The sequence below is a fragment of the Silene latifolia genome, chromosome 7, assembly GCF_048544455.1.
Source record: "Silene latifolia isolate original U9 population chromosome 7, ASM4854445v1, whole genome shotgun sequence".
Taxonomy (NCBI): Eukaryota; Viridiplantae; Streptophyta; class Magnoliopsida; order Caryophyllales; family Caryophyllaceae; genus Silene; species Silene latifolia.
Genome location: NC_133532.1, coordinates 115,210,406 through 115,236,636, shown reverse-complemented (window position 1 = coordinate 115,236,636; position 26,231 = coordinate 115,210,406). Strand labels below are relative to the sequence as shown.

Genomic DNA, 26,231 nt, shown 5'->3' with positions numbered 1-26,231 from the left:
TATATAATTCAACTCACCCATCTTACTTACTATAGAAACTCTATCTTGATTTTTATTATTCATCTTTATCTTATACTTAGAAACTCTTATCCTTGAAAACCTAATTATTTTACATCTATTATGAGGAATTCGTAGCCATTGAAGCACTTTATATTCGAGAGGTGGTCGGCTGCATATGCTAAAAAAATCTCTCTCTAAAAACCTCTAAAAACCCTAACCCTAACCTTTAAGTTCATCAATTAGGGGCTACCGTCTACCAATTTTGGTGGAGGTAAGCCCCAATTTTTTCCGTTTTCCTTACTAAATATCTATTAATTATTAATTATATGCAAATAACTCTTGCCTCTCCTTTATTGGAGATTTGTCCTCGCCTTTGTGTGAGTTTGGTCCTCATCTTGTGTGAGATTCATCCCTCTATTTGAGAGGTTCAAGAATTATGTGGAAGATCAATGGTCTTATCTGTAGTCATATGGTGCTGCAATGGATATTGGATTATTGCTTACGATTTGTGAGATCGGACAAGATTCATCTCTTTCAAAACTTTATTATCAGATCTATGGATCCCCTCGCAGTTGGCTGTATGAAGAAACAGCGGTATTTTAGAGGGTGGTGTGCAGAAACGCTTTTATCTAGTAACGATCTTAGTTTTAGGAAGAGTTTGTCTTGCCTGTGTTTTACAAATTTGTATTCAATTAATTTTAATTTTTGTTGTAATTCTTGTATGACATATTGTTATTATTAATGAAATTGATCTTTTACTCAAAAAAAAAAAAAAAGCACTTTATATTCGATTATGAATTTGAAAATTCTAGTCCCTATCTTGATTGTTCTTAAATTGCTTTGTTTTTAATCTTGTGAATGTTTTTTTTTTTCAAGATTGGTAAGTAGTCAACTAGTTATCAATTTCATTGTTCTATTATTAGTTTAGTTAATTGAACATGATTTGTTAATAAGATTTACATTAGTAACAACTACGGGTTACTACTTAACATGATTCATTAAGATTGATACTTAGGAGCACTTAACATATAATTAAAGTACAATTGGATTGCATGTGCTATTTATCCCTTATTAAATTCTCTAATTATTATTGTTACTGTTAGATTAAACTTTTAACTACATTGTTAGGGTTGTTTAATTGTTAGGGCTATTTAAGAACTGGACACGTTTTAATTAGCTAATTGTTGCGTGCTTTATTTATACGTTTATTCTATCATTTTGCATGCATTTCTTTGCTATTTTGAGTACCGTAAGCTACTATTCTCCCTTGTTTTTTTTTTACTGTGTGTCATGAAGGTTATTAGCCCACGCGAGTGGAAATGAACCGAAAGTCGTCCCTAAAGTTGCATTCTAGATACTGATAGAGTTGAGCTCGGGAACCATTGCCTCGGGATGCGTGAAGACGAGAGGAAGCAAGCTCAAGTGAATAAGATGCTTGCTGATCCTGCTGGATAGTCGATCGATAGGTGCAAATGGTCGATCGACTAAGGTCGTCAAGTTCTGAGTGTTGATATGTTGGAAAGTCGATCGACTGCTTTCCATTGTCGATCGACTTGGTTTTTTATTAGGCCGAGTTGTTTAAGTTGTTAATCTAGGCCCACTAGTTGCTTGATTAATAATTTACTCCTCTTATTATTTAAGAGGGACTTAGTAAACATTATTAGGTCATCTCTTTCACTTTTAAACTTTAGTGCGCTTCTTTGCTCTTAATTTTCTGGATCTGGAAACTTTGTAATTCTCTCCTTTATTCATTAATTAATTAACCTTCATTCTTTCTTCAAATATCTTTTTTTTTTTTGCATCTCTTTTCTTATTTATTCTTGTTCTTTATTGTTTATGGTTAATTGTTATTCTTATTCATTCGTCATGTTTATTTTCATTGTCATGTTGATTATTGTTATTTCCATTATGATGAATATGCGTAGCTACTTTCTTTTGCTAGGATTTAAGGGAGCTTAGTTTTGAGACGGTTTTAACGAGATTGTTAGGGTTGTTGAATGGGTAAGGCTAGTTAAAAACGAGATATGTTTTAATTAGTCAATCTTAAGGAGAACTAAAATTTTATTATGTAGTCAAGATAATTAATTAGAATCAGATTCAATGATCAGTTAAATTAGTATTTAGTTATTGTAGATTTGTGCTTGATCCAAAACCTTCAAATCATTTGAATTCGTTCACTTTTGTTATTTGTTTTGTCTTAACTCTTTAGTCAAATAAACCAGCTAAATTTTCCTCTAAACTAGTTATTTTCCTTTGGACTCTTATACACACTAATTAATTTAGACCTTATAAATTTACTTTGATAGGCATATAACTTTTAGCGGGTCACATTTGTTAATTAAGTTGGCTTTAAGTAAGACCATTTTAAGTTTTTAACCCACTTACATAAGTTACAGTATTAGGTAATTTTTTTTTTACCAAAATAGGAAAAGTTTGTAGTAGTAAAGCATAATACTATAAACTAGATCTGTCAAACTCTGACCCGACTCGAAAACCGACCTTAACCCGACCCATAAATAACGCGCAAATAACCCAGTTTTTTCAACCCGAACCCGTAAATAGCGGGTCAAAACCTGACCCGTAAACGGTTGATCGTTAGGTCAAGGCAATATATCTTCCTTAAAATTGATAATGTCAAATAGGTATTGACTTATAAAATTTTAAGGAAAGATATGTATATATACGGAATGTCGCGTAATCACCTCGAGCCATATGCCACGTCATCACATCAAAGTGTGTGCCACGCAGTCACTTTCACCATATTACGTCGATCCGTTTTCTACGTCAACACTGCCATGTCATCATTTCGGGCGACATGCCACGTCATCACCTTGAAGTGTGTGCCATGCCATTACTTTCACCGTGTTACATCGAGCCGCATTCCATGTCGGCACTGGCACGTCATCACCTCGATCACATGCCACGTCACCACTTTGAAGTGTGTGCCATACCATCACTTTTATCGTATTACGTAGAACCGCACTCCACGTCAGCACTACCACCTCATGACCTTGGATCACATGCCACGTAATCATTGTCATCTTATTTGAGTCTCACTGTCGTATTTAGCGAGTTAATAAGGGTAATGATGATGATGACGAGGTGGTGATGGCAAGAATGGTGACAATTAAGTTGATTAAGACCAACAAGAGCAGAAAAAACGTTTAAATATTAGGAATTACGATATAAAAGAAGTTTTAAGAAATGACACAAAAAAATGTTGATCGACCCGTTTTTTTTACCCAAAACCCGTATCGACCCTCCATATAACGGTGTGATATTAAAAATATTAAGCAAAAATGTTTAATCATACTAATTTCATATATTAAACTAGATAATAATAAAAATTTAAGAATAATTATGTGTTTATAAGTAGAATTAAAGAAAATAATTTTTTTTAAAAAGGCGTTAATCTGACCCATTCTGATCCTAAACCCAACCCGAAACCCGTATAAACCCGACCCGTATAAACCATATTTTTCAAACCCAAAATAGACCTGACCCATATTTTATCCGAACCCAAAATGACCGAACTCGTAACCCGCCCGTTTGACTCGTTTGACAGGTCTACTATAGAGCAATAGACAAACCTGTAATGCATAGACTTTGTCGTGGGGGTGAATCTACTGGCTCAACGATACTCGACTTTCCTTTCATAAGTCTGTCTAAGTTGCTTTTTAGGGGAGACTGGAATGGAGCCGATCGTGAAGCTTTGCGTAGTGGTGAGATCGTAGACTTGGAGATGACATATACGTTGCAAAAATCAGGTGCCTCTCTCGACACCATTGTCGGTATATCAGCTTGTTTAAACTTCCTATGTCATTATTTAGATACATCATTGTTAATTCATCATACGTCAATTTATTACTTAAAATGTCAGCTAGCGTAATATCTGATGTGGTGAAATTCGCGATCTGAGTTCAAACCCACATCAATATTAGAATGCCCCTTGTAATCCCTTCACCTAAAAAAACTGATCAATTTCTACAGATAGAAAATCGACCTTTCTATATTATATTTGAGTAAATGCATCTCATATATGATCATAAACCGACCCGAGTTTTCGCCCATGTGTCTGGGCCAATTTTTTTTTTAAGTTATCTGTCTTAGAACACAGAAAATTAATTTTGTTGTCAATGTTGTCTGAAGTGTTTGTTTGGTTGCCATGTGAAAAATGAGTGAATTGAAAAATCCCATAATTTGGAAAAATGAAAGAAGTTTTGTTTCCTCAAATCATGTGATTTTCTTTTTCCCATAATTGACAACTCCTCCGTAATGGATGGAGGAATTTGATTCTTAAATTTCCCCTAAGAAAGCATCTCCATGGTTTCTTTAGGACTGCTTGAATATTTATAAAATCGCAAAAAGCAAAGTAGCTTACCATCGTGGAGTAGGGGAATAATTGATGTAGGCATGAAAGATTGTAGCTCTACCAAACTTACAGCTTGGTTTTAAAAAATAAAAATAAAAGAAAAAGTAAAATTTTTCATTGGAGGAAATTTTATTGTAGGACCCATGAAGTGAGAAAGTGTTGTAGCCAACCATTGGAGTGGTATGTAGTCGGAGAGCAAAATAGCTTAAAAAACCGAGTTGAAAAATTAAGCTACAATGCGTTGTAGGTGTCCATTGAAGATGTAAGTAATTAGAAACTCCCGCATGCCTTTAATTCCCATATGTCGACCAAACGATTTTTGAGCAATTTACATGTGGCTAATTCATGTGTTTTTCAAATTCATGAAAATTCAATTTCTCAGCAACAACCAAACGATACTAAGTAATATGAGTACATATTACCTGATAAGTCCACCTCTTGAAGCACCAAGGACTAAATTTTCAATGGCAGCGTAGCTGACATATTCTGATAAAGCTTTGGCGACATCCGTATCTCTAAGTACAATATCTAAAGAACGCATCTGATAAAACCCAGAAAAAACTAATAAACTCAATAATCTCTAAAATTATAAAACAAAATTTTAGAACACCCCAAGGTAAACGAAGTTCTAATACCACTACACACTCACATATGATGATGTTAACTATTAAACATAACTTCTATTTAAGATGACAGTACAGTATTCGTCTTAAACATAAAACGAGTCAAGTATAATAGATGAAACAAAAAAAATAATGTCTAGGGACTAACCAAAGATTGTTCTATATGTTCAAGTGAAAGCATATTTGACCCATTTTTAACTTAAGACGAATACATGATATTTCCGACTTAAGAGAGATTCATTACTGGTTATTAAATATGGGTATTTAAATTAATAATGGTAGGCTAGTTTTGCGCATCTTTTTCATTTGCATGCTCTAACCCAATATTTTTTATCTTCTTAAATTTGTTTGTTGTATCTTCTCTCTAATTTATCAATTTGTTAAGAGTATTTATGTTTTCCGTATTATAATAAATATGTAAGCTTGAAATCTGTAAAAAACTTACTTCACCCTTGCGATTGAAAAAGGAGCGGAATGCGAGGAACAATTCTTTTGTTTGCTTGTCAACAAACTGGATGTTTGGTGATGTTCCTTGACTTCTTGCAAGTGTAACATTATTACTCACTGCAGCAAAACAAAGAACAAAATTATTTGACAGAAAATTGCACATATTAGAAAGTGGATGCCTACAAGCTTGTACAACAAACCGTCTTGTGGTACTAAGCATGATGAGGGTAACTATTGTTGGTATTGATGCCTTGATAAAAGGCAAACCCATATTTTGGTTTGTTGAGTATCCCACATCGGTGGTGAACAACAAACTTATGGGATTTATATATCCCTTTGTCTTTGTATGGATAAGAGAATGGACCAAGGTGGGTTTTGTTGTGATTGTTGGGCCTGTGGGTTTGGGTCCAACATACGCGCGCGCGCCGGCCCGGCTCGAGCTTGAGCTCGGGTAGAGGCCCTGCGGGCCAAAGGCCCACTTTTATCTTTTTGGTCCTGCGTGTGTGTCTTTGTCCAGATTCATCTGGACTTGTGTGACAATCCAGTCAACCAGGCTGTTAGTGGGAGAGAGTCTTACTCCCACTATTCCGGGTTGAAGGCTGTGTTTTAGGAGATCATTTTGGCTCCTAAAACCGTCTGTTTTTGCTATAAATACAGCACTAGTCCTCAGTGATTTAGACAAACAATTTGACACACACTTCTTCTTTCTTTCTCTTTCTCTTCTCTGTTAAATTTCTGGGTACAGTTCTGATCAGTTCCAGGTCCGTCAGTATCGAGTGGGCGATTCTGAAGGGCAGCAGTAGTGTAATCCTTGGGGAACTACCGGTCATTGCTGATCGCCACCACGGTCGTACCGGAATAATAGTTTTCAAGGCAGTGGTTCCGCACCACGTCACTACCTTTCGCATATGGTATTTCTGGTCCTTCTCTAGTTACTGCATTTATTTTCCAACAATTTGAAAACTAATTATATTATTGCAATAGGTATGTCTGTTATTTCGAAAATTGTTCCCGAATTGGCGAAACTAGAGTCGTTGGATGGTCACAATTATAAGCGTTGGTCCCAGAAATTATTGATGTATTTTGAGCAGTTAGAAATTGATTATGTTTTATTTAATGACCCGCCTAAGCCTATCACCCCTACTGATGTTGAGACGACCCCTCCTGCTGCTAAAGATGTTAAGTCCAATGAAGAGAATATTGCAAAATTTGTGAAGGACAACAAAACTGCTAGGTGGCACATTTTGAATAATATGACAAACACCCTGTTCGACTTATTTGCCGTGAATAAGTCCGCTAAGTTTATTTGGGAGGCTTTAGAAACTAAGTATGGGGCTGATGATGCGGGGAAAAAGAAATATGTTGTGGGAAAATGGTTGAGAGTTCAAATGGATGACGGGAAACCTATCATGGATCAAGTCCATGTCTATGAAAACTTATGTGCTGATGTTGTGAATGAAGGAATGAAGGAATGAAACTTGATGATATCTTTGTAGCTAATGTTCTGCTAGAGAAATTCCCTCCCTCCTGGTCTGACTGCCGAAACCAACTTAAGCACAAAAAGAAAGACCTGTCCCTTAAGGAACTTATAGGACATATGAGGACTGAGGAGGCTAATCGCCTCAAAGACCTTCCCTGCTAGTCAATCGTGATTGTTCTGCTTTATTCTTTTTGTTAAAGCTAATCTGGTTGAGTCTGGTGGTTCGTCTTATGCTGAGAAATATAAGGGTAAGGGTAAGGCCAAGGTTGGTCAGGGTAAGAACCAGGGTCCTGCAAAGAAGAATGGTCCAGCGAAGCATACCAAACCGGTTCCTAAGATTCAGAAAGCTGCTAAGGGTCCTATTGTCTGCTATGTTTGTGGAAATCCTGGGCACAAAGCCTACCAATGTTCTGAGAAGAAATCTGCTGAGGCCAATGTTCTTGTGGTGATGATGTTATTGCAAACGTGGTTGTGGAAGCTAATCTGGTGGGTAATGTTCTTTGAATGGGTCTTGAATCTGGAGCTTCGAGACACCTCTGTCTTTGATAGGGGTTTATTTGCTTGAGTTCGAGGAAGTTCTTTGATGGGGAATGCGTCTACATGGGTAATTCTTCATCCGCAAAGATCACGAGCAAAGGCAAGATCTTTCTCAAACTCACCCCGGGGAAAACACTTGCTCTCAGTAATATTTTATTTGTACCCTCATTGCGTCGAAACCTTGTGTCTGGTGCCTTGTTAAACAAAGCTGGTTTGAAACTTATTTTTGAGACTGACAAGGTGGTAATGTCGCATAATGGGGAATGTGTGGGCAAGGGTTATCTGTCTGGGGGTCTTTTTGTATTGAACACTAATTCTGCTATTAATAATATTGCATCTTCTTCTGCTTATATCGCTGAGTCTATTGATGTTTGGCATGGTAGGTTAGGTCATGTGAATGTGGATTACATTAAAAAACTTAGAACTATGAGCTTAATTCCGAGTTTGACGAGTCAAGAATTCTCTAAATGTGCTTGCTGTGTTGAGGCTAAGTTTACAAAGAAGCCTAGTAAACCTGTGACTACTAGGAACACGAGTCTTCTTGAGTTAATTCACACCGACCTAGCTGACTTTAAAAATGTTGCAAGTAGAGGTGGCAAGAATTATTATGTTACGTTTATAGATGACTGTTCTAGATACACCCGTGTCTATTTGCTTAAGACTAAAGATGAAGCAGAACAATCTTTTATAAACTTTAAGAATGAAGTTGAGAACCAACTTGAGAAAAAATTAAAAGGGTAAGGTCGATAGAGGTGGTGAGTATAAATCCATTATCTAGCGACTTTTGTCTTTAAACGGTTTAATACATGAGACTAGTCCACCTTACTTACCCCAATCCAATGGTGTAGCTGAACGTAAAACTAGAACCTTAAAAGAAATGATGAATGCTATGCTTTTAAGTTCTGGTCTATCTAACGATATGTGGGGGGAAGCAATTCTTTCAGCTTGTCACATTCTTAACCGTGTACCTCATAAGAAAATTGACAAGACACCCTACGAGATTTGGAAGGGCTATCCTCCTAACCTGAGCTTCCTTAGGGTATGGGGGTGTTTGGCTAAAGTGGGTTTACCTGATTTTAGGAGACCTACCGTTGGATTTAAGACCTATGATTGTGTGTTTATAGGTTATGCTCAAAATAGCTCTGCTTTTAGATTTATGTCTTTAAGTGACCGCTCTATATCTGAGGCTAGAGATGCCGAATTTTTGAGCATGTTTTTCCTTTTCGAAAAACTGTTGTACCATCTCCTAGTTTATCTGTTGCATCTCCTAATTTGTCTTCACATGCTAGTACTAGCACTTCTATTGATGTTTCTGCTGAACCTAGAAGAAGTAAAAGACCTAGATGCCCAAAGAACTTTGGTGATGATTATGATACAACTATGTTGTCTGAACTTGGATACACTGTTTGTGCTAGTGATGAGTTTGTTTCAGCTTTTTTAATAGAAGATGACCCAAAAACTTATAGTGAGGCAATGAAATCCATTGATGCTAATTTTTGGAAAGATGCTATTAAAAGTGAACTCGACTCTATTGTGTCAAATCAAACTTGGGAGTTGACTGATTTACCTAAAGGTAGTAAACCCATTACAAGTAAATGGATCTTTAAAAAGGAAATGAGACCTGATGGTACAATAGAGAGGTTCAAAGCTAGACTTGTAGTTAGAGGCTTTACACAAAAGAAGGGTATTGATTATTTTGATACTTACTCTCCTGTGACCAAAATTTCGACTATTAGGACTCTTGTCGCCTTAGCTGCTATTCATAACCTTGTTATACATCAGATGGATGTTAAAACTGCTTTTTTGAATGGTGAACTAAGGGAAGTGATCTATATGTCTCAACCTGAAGGTTTTGTGATTGAGGGTCAAGAGAGTAAAGTGTGTAAACTGAACAAGTCACTTTACGGACTGAAACAAGCACCTAAACAGTGGTATGAGAAATTTAACAACACTTTGATAAGTAATGGCTATGTGGTTAACAATTCTGATTCATGTGTTTATTCAAAAATGATGGGATCTGATTGTGTAATTATATGCCTATATGTTGATTGTGACACCCCGCGATAAAGCGGAAAATATAACTAATAAATTAATGCGGAATTTAGTGAGATTTTAAAAACTTTTAAGTTACTAGTTAAAGATTAGCACGCGGGTGCCACTAACTAAATGAAACAGAACTACAATAGGCAACTTAGGTCATTACAACCCAAGTCTAGAAAGCGGGGAAAAGATATCCCACGAATAAACATATAAGGGGTTTCTAAACTAGAAACTAAGGTCCAAGGGTTTAGTTCTCGCTAGCCCACACGTCTTCCCCACATAAGCATCTTCACCACCTGTCATTCATGTAAACATGAACGCCACAGTCAGTGGGGAGTAACTCAAGGTTCTCCCAGCCACAATATGTCGAAAAGCAGGTAACAAACAACACTTAAACAAACATATTAATCATGCAACATAGGTGAACAATGAAGAATAAGGAGATATAATGAACAATCATGGTGAAACAGGCATAATACTTTCTTAGTAGAATAGACATGGTGCATGAGGATGAATATGCAATCAAGGGAATAGAATCACCAAGTCAACCCACTCATGTGGACACGACTCAACAAGTGTAAGACATATACTTAGTATGAACTCAAACAAGACAAACCCTCTAGACTCCAACCTCTTGGTAGGACGACGATCATAATACGGTCCTAGTCTAAACCTGGCCAGACTCTCGGGATGGACGACACCCGATTCGACACACGATACCAAATCGTATCTAAGACTCGAAACATGGTACACCTAACCGTGCCCGAAAGTCGAGTAACCCCAAATCGGAACCTTGTCACCTAACCGTGACCCCCGGTCCGAAGAGGCGGAAGGAAAAATAGCCCAACTCGGAAACAATGGCACCTAACCGTGACCCAATGTCCGAGGGCAAATAAATAAGGAATGTCAAGTAGTCACACAATGTAAAATGTCACACTTGAGTCACAATAGGAGTAAGAAAGATCATGCAAACATCATATGATACGGGACCATAAATGTCACATTCATACTCATGGCTTGCATCTCACCATGAGTACAGATGGGAACATTAATCCCAACGATCATATCGCAACTAGAGGGCTTATAGCTCACCCCTAGTATCCGATAGGACCAAGACTCTCACAACAGAACGATACAAGGCATTAACAAGAATATGACTCTTCACAAATAACCATTTAATGATAATGACTCATACTTGTCTTATATTAATAGATATTCTATTTTATAACTTAACATGCCAGTTAAATAAAATATAATAATTGATAATGGGTAATTTACGTTATATGAAAATTACGGAACAAATTACGACCAAGCTCAAATGACCCATTCATGAGCCCACTAAACACTATGAGGTTGGCCCGACACAATAAGCATGTCAAGCCCCAACAATGGAAACATGTGAAACCTAGCAAGCTAATCATATAAGGCCCAAATAAATAAACATGCCAAGCCCAATTATAAAATCATGACAAGCCCTATTAGAATGCCATACTACACCTATATGGCCCAAAAGCATATAATATAGAACAAGCCCAATTTGATACATTACTAAGTAATGAGACGAGTACATGAGCATATTTGAGACGGTAATTTAGATGATTAAATAATGGGGTTCCACAATTATAAAACATGAAAGGGAGGTATATAAATGAACAATGCTTTAACGGGTTGCGTTTTATAAAACACGAGACGGAAAGTTTATTATTTCAAATAAATCTCAAATAGCGCCAAAGCAACCTCAAGGTCCTCAACCCACAACTAGAAAGAGCCATTGAACGGTCCCACACCCGTCACCAAACCACCAGCCACCACAGCCCATAAACAGACCGCAAACACTACCCATAACCACCACCCACAGCTGCCAAACAGCCGTGAAGCCCCACCATAATCCGTGGTAAAGCACGGTCCAAGCTAGGCACTTTGATGCGAGAAGTTCAGGTATACACATGACGATAAAGAAGTGTACATGACAAGTATAAGGTCAGTCCCGACATACCACCATACCCGTCCCAAAAACAGATTCAATGATGCATTTAACCCGTCCCCAAACCTCGACATGTACTTGTCTCAAAACCCGCACAGGAAACCCGTCTCACCAATAGCGTCCTACTGTCCTAGAACCGACACCCTTAGTCACACCAGTCGCATGAACCATCCCCAACAACAGTCGCCTAAACTACAGAAAATCATGCTGAACACGGCTCCAAACAGAGTCCCCCAACCGTCTACCCGACTCGAAATTTCGACCGAACTCGAAACTGACATTGAAGGTAGCATTAGGACGGAAATGGTAAGACTCACATGAAACTAACACTAATCATTTCAACCATGAATAGACCGGAAAACAAGCGAAGAATATCGACTCATGTCGAGTAACCTATCACCGTTACCTTAACTCTTCAAATTCTCGGGTGAAAACGTCCAAGGCACGAGCTTTACTTCAGTCTTTGACTAGAAAGGAGGAAAAACGAGTAATATGGGTCACAAACCGAGTTTGTAATAAGAAGCCCATTTCGAAACTAAGCCAAAACATGAGCTTTCTTACCTAGAAATGAGGAGGAAGAAGAGAGGAAGCTAAAGGTGCAAGAATTATGTGATTTGGTTAAGAAATAAGGGAGGGATCTGCAAATGGAGCTCGCGAAAATGGTGGGTGTACGGGTTTGTGTTCTCTGTTGCTGCTGCTCTTGTTTCCAGGAAGAAGAAAGAAAGAAATGAAAGGAGGGAGTACGCAGGTGTGGGGTTGGGGACACGCACAAAACAAGACATCAACAATAATAATATATAATAATAATAATAATAATAATATATGATAATGATAATAGTAGATATTTTGAAGGTGGGGGAATGTGTTGTTGGTTTTTGATTGGTCCATATTAAATTAGGTACAACATGAAATGTGACAGACTAAAGTTTAGACGGAAATTGAGACGGGACTTATTATTATTATTACGGTCATTATTATTGTCACTAATATCATCCGACCAAGATACGTATATATATATTATTATATAAATTACGCCTCAAGAATATAATTTAGTAATACGTATTTTTATAAAAAATGAGCTTTTATATAATACGTTTATAAAATCGTGTTTGACATAAAATTAATTAAATTGAATAATTCAAAATTATAAAATAAAGTAGTCAAACGGTTTAATAAATTTTAAATGTCAAAATAGAAAATTCGCGGGTGTTACAATCACCCCACCTTTTAAAAAGTTTCGTCCTCGAAACTTGAAAGTAGAAATGAAAGGTTATAAAAATAAAATTGGACTTTTAAAGTTGGTAACCAAAACAATAAAAGGTTACTTATCGTAAGAATTATAATTCTTCCAAAAGTTTCAAATAAAATTTTCGACAGAACCTTATTCTCATCAAAGGAACGAAAGTGTTCTCGTTACGTATTCAAGAACATCACATTCCAAATCAAAGATAAGGTAAAAAGGCAAATCATGTGTATAAATTGAAAATCAAAATACTTTCAAAAACATTAATGAAGAGTTTTCAAAAGTATAAGTCTCATTCATGGAACGAAATTGCTCTTGTCGGCACACAAGAACGCCAACTTTCCAAGTCAAAGACAATTTAAACCAAAAACCACTCGCCGACAAGCGTAGAACAAGTTATCAAACGTCTCCAATAACAAGTTCTATCATCCGATCAACGTCAAAATCAAAAGAAAAAGGCAATCCACTCAAATTTTCTCTTGTAAAAGCCAAAATAGAAATGAAGACTTCTCATTTAAACTCAGCAGGGAATCAAATTCCTGAAAATATAACATTATACTTTGACAAAAATCATAAATAGATCAAAGTTTAACAGAAATTGGATAAAATTTTAAGAAATCACATGTTTAGCAATTAAAATCATGATAAAGTAGTCTATATTCCAAGAACAAACAGGAAACTAAACCAAATTTTCATTTTCAATCCTTTTAAAATGGGTAAGGTTTTGTAAAAGCAACACAAACTTTTAACAATGGAACAAAAATGGTAGCTTGAAAGTTTAGGCATTGTATAAAATGAAAGGCAATTTAGACAACATAAATACCAATTACGCTAAGAGAGTCCAAACCTAACTCATAAAAAGAGCTATGATGAATTTCATAGGGCAAGACTTGAAGTCAAAGTTACAAGGATGTAAAAGATAAGAGTTTTTATAGGTCACTAGCATCAAACTTAAGGGAGGAGCAAGATGAAGTGAGAAAGAGAGGTATGTACGGTAACGCTTATGGTCAAAGAAGAGGATGGATTAGACAACAAGGAAACGCCAGGTATTCAAACCTCAAATAACAACATCATCCAAACGATTAAAAAACTTCCTAGTAATAAAACTTATAATCACAACACTCTCAAGAATCTCCTCAAATCACTCATGTTACTTCATCTTAAGCTATTCCTTGAAACCAGGTACTCTACTATAAGTGTGATCTCATCACTTCAAACCCTCAAACATCTACAAAGGACTTCCACAAAACCAAGATCAAAACTACTTAAAAGAGTTACGCTCAAACTCAACTATCGACCACTATGAGGTCTCACTATGGTAAAATCCTAAATCGAAGATCATAATCCCAAGTTCTTTATATCTTCTAACATTCCAGATAAAATCTTATTCACACCCGAATTTACAAGCACAGATGATCACATTCCCCAAATTATAAAGATCACCAACCAAAAGATAAATAGGTATCTCATACGAATTTTCCTACTCAACCTAACTTAAGTTCTACTAATCCAACTTCGACGAAAACAAGACTCACAAAGAATCCTCAAGGAGCATCCCACTCACTCTACAACGTAGCCAACAATGCCATCACTCCACTAAGGAAACAAGAGTAATAACCAGGTTAGGAAAAGATAGGAAATTTCAAAGGGATACATGAACATGTCAAGACGTGAAATTAAGGGAGTCAAATGATAAAGATAACTAGTTAACACCAGTAAGAGATATTAGAATTAGGGAGGTATTCAAGACAAGGAAATGACAAGTGAACTTTTATACTTAAGAATTAAATCCAACCAAGGTACGAACGAAGGGAAGAAAAATGATTAATGGCACGAAAGAGGATTTTAAGGCTTAAACCAAAAGCTTTCTAAGACTTAAGGTTCTCTCTAACAAGGTCACGCCTATTAGGATATTATACCTCCATAACAAAACCACCAAATCCCAAAACAAGGGTCAAGGTAGAATAAACGCTTGCTTAAGGGTTGATAAATCGGTTAGATACCTCTTCCACCTATCTTATCACACATTAGGATTTCCCTAAGGCAAATCTACCACTCATGTATAAAAGCATCTCTTTATCTCAAGCACTCGACACAACCTCAATGTTTTAAAAACCAAAGAATGAATTAACGAAGACTTCTCAACAAAATTCTTAAGGAACAACTGACATCAAATCACATCACCAATCTATACGGGATCAATAACATCTAAAAATGGGTTTTCTCCCAAATTCATATCCTAAACTTATCTCATGTTTACTCCTAAGGTAACGACGCTCAACCTACTAAGCTTTCAAATCTCAAACATAAACAGCAAAGCCAAGTTCTATAACTTTAATCGCATAGGCAACTCATTCCTAACACAAAGAATCCACCAATCAATTATACTCACTTTGTCAAGGAACTAGGTATAGGAATCACCAAGTATGTCTCATCATGCTACCTAAGTCTTTCTAATATCACAACCTTTCAAAATCAGGGTCAAGGGTTAACCATAAACAAACTCCACAAAAGTCAAACTTTTCCAATCAAGGTCAACATCCTTCAAAAGAAAGAGTACTATTAAAAAGGCGTTAAGGAGAATTTAACAGAGAACAAAGGACAAGGTTAGGAAATACAAGAGTGACTTTCAAAGTAGAACAGAGGAGAGTTTAGAGAAAGGATAAGCACTAAGAGATAAGGAATAAGACAAGGTACACCAAGAATGAGAAACATCTTCGAGGAAGTAGAAGCATTCTTCAAAGTTGGGCAAATCCTCAATTTCTTGCAATAAGCACCAAATCTTGATCTTCTCGTAGGTAAGTCCACGGTCATTGATCCAAGGACACAACAATTATTAAATGACAAACAACAAACATGTTAGAACCTAACAAAGAGCAAACACACTACAGACTACCACCTTAGGTCCTTAAGTCTACCCATCTCTCATTCATTATTCAAGGTCAAGTTCACATTTAAATTTGGGGTACACGTGTGTGCGTCGGGAGCAACATATGCTCTGATACCAACTGTGACACCCCGCGATAAAGCGGAAAATATAACTAATAAATTAATGCGGAATTTAGTGAGATTTTAAAAACTTTTAAGTTACTAGTTAAAGATTAGCACGCGGGTGCCACTAACTAAATGAAACAGAACTACAATAGGCAACTTAGGTCATTACAACCCAAGTCTAGAAAGCGGGGAAAAGATATCCCACGAATAAATATATAAGGGGTTTCTAAACTAGAAACTAAGGTCCAAGGGTTTAGTTCTCGCTAGCCCACACGTCTTCCCCACATAAGCATCTTCACCACCTGTCATTCATGTAAACATGAACGCCACAGTCAGTGGGGAGTAACTCAAGGTTCTCCCAGCCACAATATGTCGAAAAGCAGGTAACAAACAACACTTAAACAAACATATTAATCATGCAACATAGGTGAACAATGAAGAATAAGGAGATATAATGAACAATCATGGTGAAACAGGCATAATACTTTCTTAGTAGAATAGACATGGTGCATGAGGATGAATATGCAATCAAGGGAATAGAATCACCAAGTCAACCCACTCATGTGGACACGACTCAACAAGTGTAAGACATATACTTAGTATGAACTCAAACAAGACAAACCCTCTAGACTCCAACCTCTTGGTAGGACGACGATCATAATACGGTCCTAGTCTAAACCTGGCCAGACTCTCGGGATGGACGACACCCGATTCGACACACGATACCAAATCGTATCTAAGACTCGAAACATGGTACACCTAACCGTGCCCGAAAGTCGAGTAACCCCAAATCGGAACCTTGTCACCTAACCGTGACCCCCGGTCCGAAGAGGCGGAAGGAAAAATAGCCCAACTCGGAAACAATGGCACCTAACCGTGACCCAATGTCCGAGGGCAAATAAATAAGGAATGTCAAGTAGTCACACAATGTAAAATGTCACACTTGAGTCACAATAGGAGTAAGAAAGATCATGCAAACATCATATGATACGGGACCATAAATGTCACATTCATACTCATGGCTTGCATCTCACCATGAGTACAGATGGGAACATTAATCCCAACGATCATATCGCAACTAGAGGGCTTATAGCTCACCCCTAGTATCCGATAGGACCAAGACTCTCACAACAGAACGATACAAGGCATTAACAAGAATATGACTCTTCACAAATAACCATTTAATGATAATGACTCATACTTGTCTTATATTAATAGATATTCTATTTTATAACTTAACATGCCAGTTAAATAAAATATAATAATTGATAATGGGTAATTTACGTTATATGAAAATTACGGAACAAATTACGACCAAGCTCAAATGACCCATTCATGAGCCCACTAAACACTATGAGGTTGGCCCGACACAATAAGCATGTCAAGCCCCAACAATGGAAACATGTGAAACCTAGCAAGCTAATCATATAAGGCCCAAATAAATAAACATGCCAAGCCCAATTATAAAATCATGACAAGCCCTATTAGAATGCCATACTACACCTATATGGCTCAAAAGCATATAATATAGAACAAGCCCAATTTGACACATTACTAAGTAATGAGACGAGTACATGAGCATATTTGAGACGGTAATTTAGATGATTAAATAATGGGGTTCCACAATTATAAAACATGAAAGGGAGGTATATAAATGAACAATGCTTTAACGGGTTGCGTTTTATAAAACACGAGACGGAAAGTTTATTATTTCAAATAAATCTCAAATAGCGCCAAAGCAACCTCAAGGTCCTCAACCCACAACTAGAAAGAGCCATTGAACGGTCCCACACCCGTCACCAAACCACCAGCCACCACAGCCCATAAACAGACCGCAAACACTACCCATAACCACCACCCACAGCTGCCAAACAGCCGTGAAGCCCCACCATAATCCGTGGTAAAGCACGGTCCAAGCTAGGCACTTTGATGCGAGAAGTTCAGGTATACACATGACGATAAAGAAGTGTACATGGCAAGTATAAGGTCAGTCCCGACATACCACCATACCCGTCCCAAAAACAGATTCAATGATGCATTTAACCCGTCCCCAAACCTCGACATGTACTTGTCTCAAAACCCGCACAGGAAACCCGTCTCACCAATAGCGTCCTACTGTCCTAGAACCGACACCCTTAGTCACACCAGTCGCATGAACCATCCCCAACAACAGTCGCCTAAACTACAGAAAATCATGCTGAACACGGCTCCAAACAGAGTCCCCCAACCGTCTACCCGACTCGAAATTTCGACCGAACTCGAAACTGACATTGAAGGTAGCATTAGGACGGAAATGGTAAGACTCACATGAAACTAACACTAATCATTTCAACCATGAATAGACCGGAAAACAAGCAGTAAGAATATCGACTCATGTCGAGTAACCTATCACCGTTACCTTAACTCTTCAAATTCTCGGGTGAAAACGTCCAAGGCACGAGCTTTACTTCAGTCTTCGACTAGAAAGGAGGAAAAACGAGTAATATGGGTCACAAACCGAGTTTGTAATAAGAAGCCCATTTCGAAACTAAGCCAAAACATGAGCTTTCTTACCTAGAAATGAGGAGGAAGAAGAGAGGAAGCTAAAGGTGCAAGAATTATGTGATTTGGTTAAGAAATAAGGGAGGGATCTGCAAATGGAGCTCGCGAAAATGGTGGGTGTACGGGTTTGTGTTCTCTGTTGCTGCTGCTCTTGTTTCCAGGAAGAAGAAAGAAAGAAATGAAAGGAGGGAGTACGCAGGTGTGGGGTTGGGGACACGCACAAAACAAGACATCAACAATAATAATATATAATAATAATAATAATAATAATAATATATGATAATGATAATAGTAGATATTTTGAAGGTGGGGGAATGTGTTGTTGGTTTTTGATTGGTCCATATTAAATTAGGTACAACATGAAATGTGACAGACTAAAGTTTAGACGGAAATTGAGACGGGACTTATTATTATTATTACGGTCATTATTATTGTCACTAATATCATCCGACCAAGATACGTATATATATATTATTATATAAATTACGCCTCAAGAATATAATTTAGTAATACGTATTTTTATAAAAAATGAGCTTTTATATAATACGTTTATAAAATCGTGTTTGACATAAAATTAATTAAATTGAATAATTCAAAATTATAAAATAAAGTAGTCAAACGGTTTAATAAATTTTAAATGTCAAAATAGAAAATTCGCGGGTGTTACATTGATGACATGTTAATACTTGGTAATAATTTGGAGGTGATAATTAGAACCAAAGAATTTTTGTCATCACAATTTTAGATGAAGGACTTAGGAGAAGCTGGTGTTATCCTAGGAGTTAAGGTCATCCGAAACCCCAATGAAATCTGTCTAAGTCAATCTCATTATGTTGAAAAAGTGTTGAAAAAGTTTAACTGCTTTGATGTTGTGCCTGCTAGAACACCCTATGATTCTAGTATACATTTGTGTAAAAACTCGGGTATTGATGTTTCCCAAGAAGAGTATGCTAAAATCCTAGGTAGTGTGATGTTTCTTATGAACTGTACTCGACCAGATATTGCATATGCAGTTAGTAGACTGAGTCGTTATACACATAACCCTAACATTGAACACTGGAATGCTATTCGTCGCTTGTTAAAATACCTAAGAGGAACAGTTGATCTGTGTTTGCATTATGGTAAATTTCCTGCTGTGTTAGAAGGATATTGTGATGCAAATTGGGTTGCAGGTAACGATGAGATTTGTTCTACTAGTGGTTATGTCTTCACCATGGGTGGAGGTGCCATATCGTGGAAGTCTTCTAAACAGACTTGTATAGCACGCTCTACCATGGAGTCGGAGTTCATAGCTCTTGAGTTGGCAGGACAAGAAGCTGAGTGGTTGAAAAACCTATTGGCTGATGTACCAGTATGGGGAGGACGGCTTACTCCGGTCTCCATGCTGTGTGACTCGAAAGCTGCTATTGGCGTTTCAAAGAATAGTGTCTATAATGAGAAAAAGAGACACATGCGAATAAGGCACGCTGCAGTTAAACAACTCCTTGAGAACGGAGTGATTACTGTGGACTATGTGAAGTCCGAAAGTAATCTTGCTGATCCCTTTACTAAGGGGCTGACTAAGAGATTAGTCGTTGACACGTCGAGGGGAATGGGGCTTAGGTCCGTGAGTCAAGATTGATATTTGACTAGGCCCAAAGTCTCTATTCCTATGGTGTAGTATGATTCATAGCCTTTATGGTGGTGCTTTTGAGACGCACTTGATGAATTATACACCAGGTTGGACTTATGTCCTTAATGGCTCGTGTGAGAAGTGCTAACTGGGAAGAACTTGAGCCACCTACGTAGGTGTGATGATCTCAAGACTATGAGAAGTCTTGTGAACACATCTATTAGTACCAAGGTAACGCATAAGCTCTAAAGAGCGCGTTGCACTCTGAAATCGCGGAACGATCAATTCGAAGGTATGATATGTGCTGTGGGGGGTATCGACTGAAGCTCAGTTAGGAATTCAAATCGCAAGATATTCTCTCGCTGTAAGTAAGTTGTTTCCTCACTTCACTAAAGTGTCAATTCAAATCGAAAGATATTGATACCTAAGTATCCAATCCTTCCTTACTCATAAATTTCTTTCCTTTTCTCTTAGCCATCTGTGGGGGATTGTTGGTATTGATGCCTTGATAAAAGGAAAACCCATATTTTGGTTTGTTGAGTATCCCACATCGGTGGTGAACAATAAACTTATGGGATTTATATATCCCTTTGTCTTTGTATGGATAAGAGAATGGACCAAGGTGGGTTTTGTTGTGGTTGTTGGGCCTGTGGGTTTAGGTCCAACACACACGCGCGCGCGCGCCGGCTCGGCCCGGCTCGAGCTCGGGCTCGGGTTTGGGCTTGGGTAGAGCCCCTACGGGGCGGGCCAAAGACCCACTTTTATCTTTTTGGTCCTGCGTGTGTGTCTTTGTCTAGATTCATCTGGACTTGTGTGACAATCCAGTCAACCAGGTGTCTTTGTCCAGATTCATCTGGACTTGTGTGACAATCCAGTCAACCAGGCTGTTAGTGGGAGAGAGTCTTACTCTCACTATTCCGGGTTGAAGGCTGCGTTTTAGGAGATCGTTTTGGCTCCTAAAACCGTCTGTTTTTGCTATAAATACAGCACCAGCCCTCAGTGATTTAGACATACAATTCGACACACACTTCTTCTTTCTTTCTCTTTCTCTTCTCTGTTAAATTTCTGGGTACAGTTCTGATCAGTTCCAGGTCCGTCAGTATCGAGTGGGCGATTCTGAAGGGCAGCAGTAGTGTAATCCATTGGGAACTACCGGTCATTGATGATCGCCACCACGGTCGTACCGGAATAATAGTTTTCAAGGCAGTGGTTCCGCACCACGTCACTACCTTTCGCATATGGTATTTCTGGTCCTTCTCTAGTTACTGCATTTATTTTCCAACAATTATCACGAATCGTGATAGCGTACTACGACGATGTTTATCGTGGATTGTTTTTTATCGGCTAATATGGTCATATGAGAACAAAATCGGGAGGATTGTTATTTGCCGATGTTTCGTTATTTTATATGCTTTTACCCCCTTTATTCCCGTGCCTTTCTTGTATTCTATGCGTTCTTTGGAGCGATTTTTGGGAACTAATGCTCTTTTCTAGTGTCTTTTTACATGGTTATATAGGAAAAGGGTAGTTTGGGGACATTTTATCTACTCTTGTGACGGATATGGAGGAACAACATTGATTGGATCGAGCTGGATTATGCCGAGTTAGCTCGTTAATGATATTGGAGATGTTTTGGTTTGCTTTGGGACCCCGTATTTGATGCTTGTTGGACATGATCGAGTTGTGAGTTAATTTGCATGGTTCCAAGTGAAGTCCCATGGGACTTGATGGGTCCCTATCATAACATCTCACGACAATCCCACTACTGATATCTAAAAGAGAAGATAGATGTTCCCGAGTTTGGGACGAAACGTTCCCGTGTGAGGGACATGACATTCCTAAGTTTGGGACAATCGCTCCCAACTATGGGACTTGCATAATAACTTATTTTGAAGTTGCTGTTTCACGTACAAAAGCAACGTTACTATGGATTTTTTTAGGTTATGCTATTATTTATTAGGAAACTTAGAACACATCTAAAAAACTCTCTCAAAAACCCTTTTCTTTGTATTCTCTAAAATCGATGTGGACTTTAATCATTCAATTAATCTTTGTTCGATATTTCTATCTCTCCTTTAATTATGTCTTTTAATTACTATTCTCTTATTATTGTTATTGTTCCTTTAATCATGCGTAGCTAATTTATATCTAGGATTAAGGGAAATTTATGTTGATTGAATTAGGGGAAATTATAATTATGCTTTGTTAATTAATCTCTATTGCTTTATTACTTGTATTCATTGTCTTTCAATTAGTTTGAGATGTTGAACTAATTGACTGTTTAGGAACCCAAAACCTAAGATCGAAAGCCTGGTTAAGGGTAAACTACAAGTATAAAGTAGAGTAATCTGATAGTAGTGATCGCACATCGGATTTGTTCTAAGGTTGACATTAGATCTGACCAGACGTGTCTTTAACCTAAATAGTTAAATTGATAAATGACTTAGTAATTAATTCGTTCTTCCCTTGCATAGTGTACCCGGTCACCCTATACTTCCTTATTTATTGTTAAGTCTCATTAGATAGTAACAAACAATCAATCAAATCGTCACCTTAATAATTTAGAATCATTCATAGTAATTTGCAATATTCGACCATCTCTCTGTGGATTCGACCCTTCTTACCGCTAGCTATTTGTTAGTAGTAATTTAGGATTATATTTGATTTGGTGATACGACTTTAGCCGATCATTTGCCTTCTCACAATCGATTAAACTAATATATATCGTGTGAGGTCGGAGGGTAGGTGGATGAGTCAAATATGTAATACTTTAAGGGGGTGGTTGGTTAAAACTTTTGGAATAGATTGGAATGATTTTAGTCAATTCCAATTTTTCATTGGATCATTTTGGAATGGAGTTAGATACCTGATAGATTTTAACTTCATTCCAACCCCTTGGAATCTCATACCCACATCTCACTCCAAGTTTCCAACTCCGTTCCATCCAACACATTATTATTCTCATTCGCGGATTGAACCAAACAACATTAAACATTAAACATGTATGGCCTGGGGTTCTAACTCCATACATCATTGGAGTTAGAATCCATTTCATTCAATTTCTAATGTTTGAATCAAACGACCCTAAGTGAATGTAAAAAGAGAAGGTAAATACCAATTTCTAAATAAAGTAACACTCATTTTCCTGAACGTATGAGTCTAAGAAGATCCCTTATTTTAGTGGGTCTTTGATTTGTAAACACATCAAACGCCTTAATAGACTTCAGTTATAGACAGAAAGCCTATAATGACAACATAGTGCAGGTAAATAACATATTAGAAAAACCCACTAGCACTCGGAGCTAGGAACTCTATATCGACTGAATGGCCGATGCCTCACATATTGGTAAAAAAAATAACACATCGCACATTTCAAAAATTATGATATCATCTAGTCATACAATGTAACTACGTAAAATATCCAACTGCATGACATATGGGTGACCAAATTAATGAAAATGTTGGTGATTTAAGTGTAATTATCGGTCGTTTAAATGTAGTCGAGATTTGTGTAAAGTGTAGTAACTATACGACATTATAATATGAGTTCGAGAGTGCGGAGTGCACACTTATATAGAAATGTTCGTATCGTTACCGAATTTTTTCAACAAAGGAATATTTGTTTGCACCGTTTCGCTTTTGGATGATTTGTGTGCTATGATGAGAAATGATGAAGTTGTTTATGGCATTGAAAGATGTTTTGTGTCAAAAGTGAAGCACTATGTTCTTTCATTGAAAGGTTGTGTCTTGTCACTAAAAGGATAAGTGAAGCATTGTGCCCTTTCATTGAAAGGTTGTATTTTTTCATTAAAAGGACGCGTTATTTAATTCAAAGGACATGTCTTTTGGTCAAACCATCACACCTCTTCATTCTTTATATAAGAGATGTTGAGAGATATTGATGTTGAAAATAATAATAATCTTCTTGCACATTTTGCTACAATAAAATCAATATAAAAACTCAAAATAATTCTTTGTTTCTAAGCTTAAGAAATGAAATGACGTATTTGTTTTATCCTGCTAGAAATCCCGTGTAACCCAAGGCTATAAGGGTCAGAATATTGATCTCTAAGGAAAGCGGTATCCGTGATTCAAATATTATCCATGTATATCTTACGTTTACATCATAGAATGCCCCCCGTTGTCCACAATAATCTTAAGTTTGATTATGTCAAGTAATTGTGCAACCTTAATTTATTATAACATTGGTACCGTAATCTGTTTATGTGTGAATCATCAATACTTTATATATAATCTGGAAACTAAGGAACTTCAATGTAATTAAATACATCTATACAAATTAATTATACTATATTGTTTTAATTGGTAGCGTTGTGTGATAGACCTGATCAAGGAACTTCAATGTAAATATTATATATTTTTGGTTGAAGTATAAATTTAGAGAACACCAGAATATGGTAATTTTTCTTAAAATTAACATGTACCACTTATTGCATTAATTAGTATAAAGATGTTAATTATCTAACATACACAAATATAATATAATATAAGTATGTTATATTTTGGAAACTATTAAAAGGTAAATAAATCAAGGTAGATTTTCAAAAAAAAAAAAGAAATCCATAATTATTTTGATTTGATTTAATACATATATGTAATATATTTATATAAATATATAAGCCTCTTAAAATTGCATACCTAAATAGTAAAAGTAATTCTGTTAGTAGTGAAAAAAAATTGTAGTAACATTGGATATAATAATATGATAGTAATCAATAGTTTGAATAGTCAAAGTAACAATATTAGCAGCAAACGGGAGTAGTGAAAGTAATAGGAATAACAACGGGAGTAGTGAAATTATCAATACTAATTCGACAGTAGTGAAAGTAACAATAATTACGTAACAATAATTATGGCGGGAGTAGTAAAAGTAACAGTAGTAATAACGAATATAATAAAAGTAACAATACTAACAACAAAAGAAATTATATATATGAACAATTAGCTAACCAATCGATTTAAGTAAAATATTAATAGCGGGAGTAGTGAATTTGTCTCATAATTTATTTCATCGTAAATTTAAAATATGTCATAGAAAAATATATTATTGATAAATTTATGAGTTATACAACTTCGACGTAGTTTTATTTAATTGAAATTAAATTTTAATGCTAAATAGAGGAATCCCGGGCGGGGCCGGACACCAATCTTATCTTTATTAATTTAGAAGACAATACTCAATCCAGAGCGTGCCACGTCATTAATTCAACCTTTTTTTTTTGAAGTACATGTTATGGTGGAACCCGTTAGTGTGCAATGTATTTATTTCTTCAGAATTCTGGCTATACAAACATGCGGCAAATTCCGTCTTAGAACAAATACTATGAAATAATACTATGAAATACTTTTATACATTCCGAATAAATGAAACTAATGGCATATAAGCGAAATTAATTACAAATCGGAATAAATGAAACTAATTACAAATAAATGAATTACATAATTTAAAAAAAATAAATAAATAATACTCCGTCCCATCCACTCTTTTCTTCCCCTTTGAAGTGGGCACGGGGATTAAGGGTGGGGACTATAATATTGATAAAAATATGAGTGGGGTTTAGTAATTGGGGAGAGGTATGTATAATTAGGATTAAATATTAATAAAGGAGATGGGTGAGGTTTGGTTATTGGAGAGAAATAGGAATAATTAGAATTAAATATTAATAAAGGATATGGTGGAGTTTGATGAGTGGAAAGAGGTAGGAGTATAATAATAATAAAAACTTTCCCAAAAAGGAAAGAGGAAGAAAACCTGAATAATCCGTTTTAGGAAATAGGGAAGAAAAGATCGGATGGGAGGGAGTAATAAAATTACATAATTACGAGAAGGAATTAAATTTAATTACGGGATTGAATTACATATAATGCGAATAAATTACATGCATAATTTTTAAAAACTAGATAGTACGATATATTTTTTTTAAAAAAATATCCTTTGTTATTTCCTCTTAAACCATTACATTTGAACACATATTTATAACAAGTTTAAACATTAATTATGTAGATCGCTGATTTAGACCAACTAGATAAGTACAATAGAAATGTAAAAAAAAAAAAAAATACATCCAAAAACATTAATAGCGGCCCAAATACATACCCGTGCAATTTTGCACGGGTTTAAAACTAGTACTAGTGTTATAGTAAAAGGAAAGTAAAGATCAAATTGACAATTGATACAACGCCAAGAAACGGAAGATGATACACATACACATTGTGTACAAAATTTTTGTACACAAACCAATAACTACTTGACACGTGGCAAACCATAGTTTGTTAGGTTAGATTAATTTAGGGTTAGTTTAGTCATTTTGCAAATGTAGTTAACTAATTTATGGTT

The 26,231-nt window shown here is 36.4% G+C and overlaps 1 protein-coding gene and 2 long non-coding RNA genes across 3 annotated transcripts in view; all 3 read right to left on the bottom strand.

The window, feature by feature from the left end:
* Nucleotides 1-26,231, bottom strand: part of LOC141592630 (uncharacterized) — a 62,789-nt gene that overhangs the window by 10,241 nt on the left and 26,317 nt on the right. The window contains exons 2-4 of the mRNA XM_074413370.1: nt 5,441-5,559; nt 4,795-4,913; nt 3,591-3,814 (exon numbers count right to left, since the gene is read on the bottom strand). Of these exons, the coding sequence (XP_074269471.1) occupies nt 3,591-3,814; nt 4,795-4,913; nt 5,441-5,559 (462 nt within the window). The remainder of the gene's footprint in view (nt 1-3,590; nt 3,815-4,794; nt 4,914-5,440; nt 5,560-26,231) is intronic.
* LOC141591259 (uncharacterized) lies at nt 9,613-12,232 on the bottom strand. The gene is made up of 3 exons (XR_012520767.1): nt 12,045-12,232; nt 11,890-11,950; nt 9,613-9,795 (listed from the first exon to the last, which is right to left on the bottom strand). It is a non-coding gene; the product is annotated as an uncharacterized LOC141591259 (long non-coding RNA).
* Nucleotides 15,936-18,450, bottom strand: LOC141591258 (uncharacterized). Its single transcript, XR_012520766.1, has 3 exons — nt 18,274-18,450; nt 18,119-18,179; nt 15,936-16,022 (listed from the first exon to the last, which is right to left on the bottom strand). It is a non-coding gene; the product is annotated as an uncharacterized LOC141591258 (long non-coding RNA).